Source organism: Scomber japonicus, chromosome 21 (assembly GCF_027409825.1).
Source record: "Scomber japonicus isolate fScoJap1 chromosome 21, fScoJap1.pri, whole genome shotgun sequence".
Taxonomy (NCBI): Eukaryota; Metazoa; Chordata; class Actinopteri; order Scombriformes; family Scombridae; genus Scomber; species Scomber japonicus.
In genome coordinates, this window is record NC_070598.1 from 19,367,111 (window position 1) to 19,377,452 (window position 10,342).

Consider the following 10,342-nt stretch of genomic DNA (forward strand, 5'->3'; position numbering starts at 1 on the left):
AAATAATGAAAATATAAAGATATAGACCCCCCGCCCCCCAACATTCAAAACTCAAGCGTCAAGGCAGACGTAATAATAGTTTAGGCGACACTTCCTGTGAAGACCTCCAAAACAAAACGTAAGCGCTGTTGACAGTAACCGGATGTCGAAACGACTGCAGGAGAGCCGAGGAGAGCCGCAACATTTCGACATCTAACAGGGCGGTACTACTGGACCCTGTAGTAGCGTCAGTCTCGGTGTAACATCACCGTGTTACACCCCTAGTAGAGAAGTGCCTTCTAGTCAATACGACGGTAAGTTTAAGGTAATGTTAGCGCTTAATTAACGCTACAAGCGGAGATTATTTTGGTAAATAGCTGCTAGTTCATCTTCCAAGTTGCAATGTTAGCTCGCTTAGCTACAGTTTAGCTTGTTGAACTTTCTCGTTGTTAAACACATTAGCTTCCGCCAGACCTCATTAAAGGGTATTGTCATATTTTCCATTGCACTCGGTACATGTTTACAGGCCGTAGGGAGAGGCAACTTAACGTTATCATCACGTAGCTGCAGCACAGATACAGCTACATGTATGTTACATGTATCTTTATCTGATGTTGTGGCGTAAAGGATACGGGAATTGCTAGTTGCAGCTACGTTCACGTCAGTAACGTTTATTACCGCTAATAAGGACAGAGGGTGTGGGTTAATGTAACTGTTGTGAATATTAGTTTACAGATATCACACCAGTTTTAACAATATTTGCACACCCATTAGGACGAATTAGACTAGACTAATCATCAGTTTACATATCACAGTAGATCCGCTTTCATGCCAAGTGTGTGTGTGTCAACAGACCTTAAAAAGTGTATTTAAAAGTTTTTTGTTTACATAGTTTGTACCCTCTCTGTCTTTCAGTCAGCCATGGCTGCCCAGTGTGTAACCAAGGTGGAGCTGACTGTGTCATGTGCCAACCTCCTGGATAAAGACATTGGCTCCAAGTCGGATCCTCTGTGTGTCCTGTTAATGGACACCTCTAACTCCCAGTGGTATGAGGTCAGTAGGATAATATAACCTTGCCTTCATTAAACATCAGACAGACTTGCAGTTAAATATTAGTGAAAATCTCCTGTGACCAGGTCGTTTGATATTGTCTGGATCCCAAACACATCAGCTGGAAATGCAATAAACCTTTATTTTGAAAGGCATAAACATATCCCCCTGCTCTGAGAAACTGAATGTTTTACAGGCACTTAAAGTCACACATTTTCCTAGGTGTGTCCGTTACATCACTCTAGGTGTTAATCATTAACCCCCTGATGGAAAATGCTGAGTTGTGGACATTTACTGTATCATTAGTGCATGTGTGTCATTAAACAACCTTTGTTTAGAAGCTCATAGTAATAATCACTTCTCAGACTTGTTATGTGTGTTCTTCTAAAATGTGTGCGCAATAAAAGAGCAATCTAAACTTTCCTCACAGATCGGGCGCACAGAGAAAGTCCAGAATTGCCTCAACCCAAACTTCGCCAAAAAGTTTGTCATTGACTACTACTTTGAGATGGTGCAGAAACTGAAGTTTGGGATTTATGACATCGACAACAAGACAATTGACCTGAGTGATGACGACTTCCTGGGCCAGCTGGAGTGTACTTTGGGCCAGGTGAGGCTTTCCTCTTCTTTTTATGTCTTGTGTTGCAGGTTTTTGGTTCATGGTTCCTTGCAGTGTAGACACACATAATCAACACAATGTATTCAGCCATGACAGGTGCAACAGTGCTACAGACAAATGCTTGTAGTGTAATAATACACCACTTTGTTGCCAAGTTAGAAATCAAGCATGACAACATCCTTGATAAACAGTTGTTGTGTAGACTCTCCCAGTGTAATCTGACCCTACGTGCTCATTCTGCCTGTTTTGGATGTTATTGTCATGTGGTCTGCAGGCTGTCATCCACTGGGCAGCAGGTTAAGCTCATCCTTACCTTTGTTTCTGCTGCGGCTGCTGCCTCTGTATTTAACTGCTTTCTTTTTTTAATGACTCCCAGGTTGTGTCCAGTAGAAAACTGACCCGACCGCTCGTCTTGAAGAACAAGTCGCCCGCAGGAAAAGGAACCATCACAGTGAGTGACAGAGAAAGCTGGAGAGAAGTGTTACAATATTTGTGCACTGCAATTATGAAAAAAAATCCTTTATCCTGTATCTATCTGTAGATCAGTGCTGAAGAAATAAAAGACAACAGGGTGGTGAATTTTGAAGCGGAAGCAAGGAAATTGGATAACAAGGTATGCAGTATTCAGTTTGAAATATCAAACCCATTTGTAGGTTTTTGGTTTTTATAGAACACGAGCATAAAGTTGCATTTAATTTCTTAATTTCCAGGATTTCTTTGGGAAGTCCGACCCTTACCTGGAATTCTACAAGCAGACAGAAACTGGGTGGCAGCTGGCTCACAGGACAGAGGTAAACTAACTCATTCATATGACTACTGATACAAGCATTAAAATCTTTTGATTTGAACAATAAACCCTTCCAACCTTTATTTTTTCCCCCATCATAAGAAATAGTTGTCATTCCATGAAGGAGTAATTGGGAGATTTTTATCTTTATATGTTTTGTCTGCCACTTCCATTCTTGGATTTTACCCATGACAGTTGGTGTGAAAAGAGGAACTAGTACTGGACAAGCTGGTTTACACCATAGCCTTTACCTAATATAGTATGGTACATTCAAGCTCACCTTTATCTATTCTGGAAAGTTGGTGGAAAAGCCCCATTAAACAACAAGAGATTTAGTAACCCTCTTCCTGTACTCTGAAGCACCGCTGAGGCCAGTTCAGTTTTTCGAAAGTATGTTAAATCTGATGTTGTAAATGTGAAAGAGGAAGCAGACAAATCACATTTGTGGGTAGCACTCAATTACATAATCAGTGATTTATTTTCTTTGGGGTTTTGCTATTATAAATGTATAATTATAAATAATAATTTATAGATGTATTCATTTATATTTTATATGTAGAGTGGGTTGTATATTCATTTTGTAATGAGATTGTGAATTCCTGCCCAAGGGTGAAGAAATATATTGAAATTGCTCCCAACATTCAACATTCAACATCTTCACTGTGATAGTATCTGTCCTTTGTTTTCTTTTAGCGTATTATAGTTTTTAGAGAAATAATTGAGCACCCCAGAAATATTTAAAGTTGTTTCCTAGCAGTAAATAACACAGAACATGAGCAGTGTTTCACCACATGAAAAACTGATGTGACAGATTCATAGCTATCACTTCCTTTCAACGACCACAGCTTTCACTTTTCATGTGATCACGCTTGATTACTGCTGTGCTGTAAACGCAGACAAAGAAAATGATCTGTGAGCAAGCTTACTCCACATTTATGTTATACAGCAGGTTGTGGAGGTGTACTGTTTGATTTATACAAATGTAATAGTTTCCATTAAATTTTGTACATCATAAATTGTGCATCATGGTTGGTTCATTTAACCTAAACAGTGGTGACTCCTATAATACATTTAAATTAGATTTATACGTGTTTTTAAGTTATAAATCTATAGAAGTTCTGTATAATTTTGGATAATTGTCTTTTTTTCTGTCCTTAGGTGGTGAAGAATAACTTGAATCCAACATGGAGACCCTTTCGAATCCCTCTGCAGTCTCTCTGTGGAGCAGACATGGACAAACCTATAAAAGTACCTACTTTTTTTTTTCTTAGCTACATGCACATCTAGACTATGAACACTTTATATTTTCATGGTTATGACATAAAAACAACCCTTTCCTAAGGATGAAATAATTCTCAGAGCAGAATTATGCGGGATCTCTCTCAAACATCCCAGCACATACAGTATGAAGTGATCATAGTGTCTTTAGTGCTAGCTTTGATGATGTATATTTTTTTAACTTCTGAAGCGAACATGTCAGGAAGGAAGCTGTTACCAACTATACAAGACAAGTGAGTTACCCAGCGCGTCAGTGTTTGTTCTTCTTCATCTTACCATCACTTAACGGGTGAAGTGTGTGAATGGAGTAGATGGGAATACAAGACACCTCTCAGCAGGTTCATTCAACTCATAGAACGCATCTGTCTAAAACCGAACATACTCTTCTTTAAGTAACGTCAGTTTCTGTCCAGTCCACTACAAAGAGTCATGGTTTGAACTTCACTTTTGCATGTTGTTTGTATTTCATCTGGTTTTTATACCTCTACTTTCTAAAATAAACTTAAAGGATTGTTTCAACCCAGATAATCTGCAGACCTCAGCAGTTTTCATAGGGACTATTTCTTCAGTAGAGAGTATCACTCCATGAAAACTGTTCTGATTTTTTTGGGTGAACTGACCCTTTAAGGTGTGTCTTTTTTTTTCCTTGTGTGAAAGTTCAAAAGTCGTCTTGCTCACCAGGTCAACAGTCTCACCATGTGTGTTTATCTGTCTCCAGGTGGAGTGTTACGACTATGACAACGACGGCTCTCATGATCTTATTGGAATCTTTGAGACCACGATGACACGCCTCCAAGAAGCATCGAGAACTTCTCCGGTATGAGAGTGTGTGTGTTTGAAGGATGTAAAGGCCAACATTTCAGATGTTTCACAGTACTTTTAGGCAATACCAAAACAAGTATTGTTTTCCTGGGAGCCACATTTCCTCCAGCGGCTAGAAGAGCCTGACCGGTGACCCTTCAGTGAGAATGACAGCACAACACTGTCTTTGAGACTGAGCTTGATTACCTCAGTAGCGACTTCCTCTGGAATGCAACTCTTTGCTTCCTCTTCCCAGTTTTGTTTGGTGTAGATGGTACTTGAAGTAACTCCTGTAATCTCCTGTGTAGTCTTGAGAGTACTGTAAGCCCAGAATCTGCCCCTATACACACAAATTAAACACTTTAGTAGTTTTGACTATTTATGTGATATTGCATTCATCAATTAGTAATTCTCAAAATGCTAGCAACAGTCATTGTTTTGTGTCACTGACTCAGGAGCACTTCCTGTTTTGTTTACTCCTCAGGCAGAGTTTGAGTGCATCAACAGTAAAAAGAAACAGAAGAAGAAAGGCTACAAGAACTCTGGCGTTGTGAGCGTGAAGCTGTGCCAGGTGTAGTACTGTGTTTACCTCATGTTTACATGTTGAAGTTGTGTGAATATAGTCTTCATTAACTTCCTTAACCTCCTTGGCAGTACAAATTTGATATAGCACATTCCTCAGTTCTGTTGTGTAACACCAGTGTTTAATTCTCTAGGTGGTGAAGGAGTACACGTTCCTGGATTATATTATGGGAGGCTGTCAACTCAACTTCACTGTGAGTGTCTGGCTTCTCTATTGATGCTCATTTTTTAAATTGTGAGCACTAATTAATAAGACTAACTATATCTGTAATACCGGCAGGTGGCTATCGACTTCACAGGCTCCAACGGGGACCCCAAGTCTCCTCAGTCTCTGCACTACATTAGTCCTCAGGGTGTCAACGAGTACCTCTCTGCTATCTGGTCCGTGGGCAACGTCATCCAGGACTATGACAGGTATGTACAGTATGTCACGCAAAACTTCTCGGTTTATCAGTGCTGTCGGTGTGACAGTTTTGACTCAGGTGATAAGGCTTCTGTCCTCATGTGTTACACAGTTTGCATTTAACAAACTCTGTTACTGATGTACTTGTGTTGTTTGTCTTTTCCCTGTGTAGTGACAAGATGTTCCCCGCCTTTGGCTTTGGAGCTCAGATCCCCCCCACATGGCAGGTAAAACTGCCATTAAAATATGAGACTCCAAATTCAAGCAAAGGATAAGACTGCTGTTTGTCATTAAGTTTGAATGAAACTAAGAGATTCCAGGGTATTATTCTGGTACTGAATATGATGTCTTGGTGGTACTGTGTTTCATTTAACAGGTCTCCCATGAATTTCCTCTCAATTTCAACCCGTCAAATCCATTCTGCGCAGGTATGTTTCATGTAAATTTAGACACATTCTCAGCCAGGTTGAAACAATTGATAACATCTATTGTACATATGCAGCATGATATAGCGCTCAGTGTGTCTTTGTGTGTAGGTGTTGAAGGGGTGGTGGAGGCCTACAGGGTTTGTCTGCCCCAGGTCAAACTCTACGGTCCCACCAACTTCTCCCCCATCATCAACCATGTGGCCTGCTTTGCTAAACAAGCCCTCCAGCAGACCACCGCATCAGTGAGTATTTGTCTGCTTCAAGCCAATAATATATGACTGTCTCATATTCAGCCAATACAGTTCAGTAATTCTTTAGTCATTAATTACAAGCTCAAAGGAAGATGTCCCCACTACTGAAATGATCTCAGACAGAAAAGCTTGAGCTGTTAGGCCAAAGTTTTTACCTAATGATCCTGTTCTCCTTTTTCATTCCTTCAAAAGTCATTATTATAATGGCTCCGTTGCTGCCTGTTGCACAAACTCCAGACATCTCCTGTCTAACAGTCATCATATTGGAGCAGGATCAGATGATAATAGCTTGATAGCACATTGCCTGAAGCTATTTTCAGATGCCAGGCTCAGTAGATTAGATTTAGATATGTAAGCCCAGGAGAGGCTCTACCTTGTGTTGTAACCTGACAAAAGAAATATCTAGAACGTGACTCTAGGTGTAGTGAACTTCTTTAAAAGTGTGAAGTGATGCCAATGTTGAATAACTTGTCATCTGTCAGATTAAAATATTCAGACTGCTGGTGTGATGGTTATCAGAGCTGTAATGGCCTGATGACAGCAGCCTCTCCTACTCTACTTAATGGAGTAGAGGAGAGGTTGATACATCAGGATGTGATTGGAAATTATAGCTGTTATCTCTCAATTACACCTCGATCAAAGACATTTACAGAATTGTAATTACTGTTCTGCTGCCTGTTTTGTTTCCATCTTCCTGCAGCAATACTTTGTTCTGCTCATCATCACCGATGGAGTGATCACAGACATGGATGCGACACGCAACGCCATTGTCAACGCCTCTCGTCTGCCCATGTCCATCATCATCGTGGGAGTTGGGGGGGCGGACTTCAGTGCCATGGAGTTCCTGGATGGAGACGATGGGCGTCTGCGCTCTCTGAGTGGCGAGGCTGCCATGCGGGACATCGTCCAGTTTGTGCCATTTAGGCAGTTCCAAAATGTAAGTAACAGAGCAAACATCTTTTCTGTAATTCATTGCTTCAAAATATGGAAATGGTGTTTGCTTTGATTTCAGCTGATTTTGAGCTCCATGCAAGCTTTTTCTAAGCATTTCACTGCGTCATCTCAGATTCACTGGCTTCAAAATGACTAGTTAAACATAACAGTAGTGTCCACATTTACATCATTTGGCTGGTCATTTTCCTTATACTTCTTATTGCTGTGGACTTCCGTTGTTGTCCAAAAACAATTGAAAGCACATCAATGAGCCACACGGCTGCACTGAGTCACATGTTTCATTCACACCTGGAGACAGGGGCTGCAGTCACTTATGTGGAAATGACTCCAAAGAGTAAAAACAGCAATAATGCAGTGAAGTTCCTAGAACAGCAGACGCCACTAATCATGCACGGGAACGCAATTCTTTTCACAACTTCGCTACCTTGTTGTAGCACAACCACTTGACTTTGTACTACATTATAAATGTATCTCTTTTCACAGGCGCCCAGCCAGGCTCTTGCCCAAAGTGTATTGGCAGAGTTACCTCAACAAGTGGCCTCCTTCTTCAGTTTATTCAAACTGAAGCCTCCCCAAGAACCCAGTCCTTCATAGGGGTACCCCAAATATTTCAGTCATAAACCCCCCGCCATCATCCTTGCCTTTGCTTGGCCTACATGAATAACTGTCTCATTGTGACTGTCTCATACTGATGAAAGTATGGCACTCACCATGCCGTGCCATACTTTCATCATCAGTGCTGGGAGAGAGCGAGCACTGGTGATCCATCACAGACCTACTCTTATTAACATTAAAGGAAAATTCCACTGAAGAGTACAAACAATATCAAAAAATAGTTTCTATGACTGGGCTGTAGACACAAGCTCAGCAGACAAACTGGTGAAAATTGTTGCTGCTGCTTTATGCATTAGCTTAGATAACAATCTGTCAGGACCTGCTGCTGTCTTGGCGTATTTCCAAGGTAAATAAATGAAGTTAGACAAAAGGAGGATACTGGAAATGTAATACGCGCTAGCAGCAACTCTTCAGGAAGTTCACAGAAGGCATTAAAAAAAGACAGTGACTCAATAGCTGGTAAAATAAACAGAAAAGCAAAGATTGATGAAATATGAAAGGGTGGAATTTTCCTTTAACTTTCCTTTCACCTTTTAACCTCTAACTTTCTTCTCATCCATGCTCCCCTGCATCTAATTTGATCATTAGTGATAATGGACTCTTGGAAATGGAAAAAAACAAAACAACCTCCTTTTTGCCCCTCAGGCTCCTAAAGAAGCACTGGCAAAGAGTGTGTTGGCAGAAGTTCCAGGTCAGATGGTGGACTTTTTGAACACCATGAAGCTGAGTCCGCCAAACTCCAATCCTGCACCAAACCCTGCAGAGACCAGCTAATGCTCTAAAAACCAGACAAGGAAGAAACAGACCTGCAGCATCTCCTGCACAACCAGATCTTGACTTCATCTCATTACACAATTACATATCTTCTCTCACTACACTTCGTTAGCCAACCCTCAGCTAAATACCAATATGCACTTAGTTGAAGACACCCAATACGTGCTATGCAAGAACCAATCTGTCTCTTTTTAGTGTCAAAACAGGTCTAGCTGTTTTTGGACAGTAACATCCATGCATGCTCATATTAGCAGTTGATCAGTGCTTGTGCAGTTTAGAAAACAAGGAACAATTATTTTAAAAAATCATTCCATCAAGTTGTTGGGAACAGCAGTCAAGATAAATAGCACAAGCACACAAACTGAATGCTGCAAACACTTAATGTTTCCACAGCTCTGACACAAGAGACTTACCAGAAACACTATACTACATCATTATTATTCACCATGCATCATAGATTAGAGATCTAGCAACAAATCCAACTTAATATCATCTTCCAATCATGACATCAAAAAGCTGGTGTGACTGGGTACAGCCTATTGGTTTGTGGACCCCACCCACATACAGTATGTTTACAACCTCAAAAGAAATGGCTGCAGTAGTATAGTTATGTGCATATAGCCAAATAGCTTTATAGTTGCTGTTGTTTTGGCAAATAGAGTTTGTATTATTATAAATGTGTATTATTGAACACGCTTCCCTTTGCACTCTTCTATAATAACCTCACTCATGTATTATAAAAATGTTAGCCATTTAAGTCCATGCCAATCCTTCCTGTATGTGAGTTGAAAGTTCATGTTAATTAAAATCTGTAAACCATGAAGTATAAATCTGAAATATTTGGGCAGAATTAGATTTAGTTTACTGTGGTTTACTATTGTGCCAGTGACATCTGTCAGTTTGCCTTTTATGTTTCATAGAGTAGTGAAGACACAATGGTGGAAGTTTCCTGGACAAGTCCCAGACTAAATGTTACTCAATGATACAACCATTGAGTTATGATTTAGTCAAAGTTTAATCTTTGTCTTTGAAATTGTCATGTGTACATCAGTATTAAACATTCTGTCCTGATAGAAACAAGAAAATATATATTTTTTAATCTGCATGTTAACTGCTGTCTGTGTCTTTTTGTTTTGCTTCATGGATTCTTGTTTTTATATGATTATAAAGAAAGCTATAAAACATATCTCATGTATCATGTTGCTTACTCCTCTAACTGCAATGGGTAATGTGCCTTAATGTTAACATACACAAGGTGCAGCAAACGTGCTAATAAAGAACATGTCTTTGAAAAAAATTAAGTCTACTTCTACTTTTTCTAAAATTGTGTAAATGACATCATAGTCCATCCCATTTCATGATGGTTCAACCATCAGCCAAAAATACTGGAAACTGAACAAGATTTGAACAAGCTGATTGGCTGCAGGATCGTAGCATTGAAGCATCAATATATTGTACCCCGTCTTCTATGTCCTAGAGCACATCACAGTCAAAGACTCATTAAAAAGGCTTTCTAGACCCTTGGTGTAAATCAGCCTAATAAGTATACGCTTGAATGCACTTAATAATTTGAGATTGTGGAAGTAACTTAGTTTCTAAGTTTATTTAGTTACATGTGCAGTGAACTTCTAGCTGTAACTGGAGTAACAATATTTGGTCTCATTCTGATTTAAAGGCCTCTGCTGCCATCTACTGGAAAGGGAAGTCAACAACATAAAACTAGATGTCTCCAGTATTTATGGTAATATCCAGCGATATAACTTATGTTTTATGTTTTCATAGACTAAAAGGCTGCAAACAGCTGTCCTGATCTCAACTTTC

General features: G+C 39.8%; 1 protein-coding gene across 2 annotated transcripts; it reads left to right on the forward strand.

The window, feature by feature from the left end:
• The first annotated feature begins 209 nt into the window (after positions 1-209).
• Positions 210-9,583, forward strand: cpne3 (copine III). Of its 2 annotated transcripts, XM_053342057.1 has the most exons (17): positions 210-293; positions 895-1,032; positions 1,460-1,639; positions 2,025-2,099; positions 2,190-2,261; positions 2,359-2,439; positions 3,594-3,683; positions 4,432-4,530; positions 4,999-5,085; positions 5,231-5,290; positions 5,377-5,510; positions 5,672-5,726; positions 5,876-5,927; positions 6,036-6,169; positions 6,879-7,115; positions 7,616-7,728; positions 8,393-8,518. In XM_053342057.1, exons 2-16 carry the CDS (start codon positions 901-903, stop codon positions 7,724-7,726), a joined length of 1,599 nt encoding a protein of 532 aa, XP_053198032.1. In that variant the 5' UTR covers positions 210-293; positions 895-900; the 3' UTR covers positions 7,727-7,728; positions 8,393-8,518. The 2 variants fall into 2 exon arrangements, with proteins under 2 accessions (XP_053198032.1, XP_053198031.1); XM_053342056.1 differs by lacking the exon at positions 7,616-7,728 and having other exon boundaries at positions 8,393-9,583.
• The last annotated feature ends 759 nt before the right edge of the window (positions 9,584-10,342 follow it).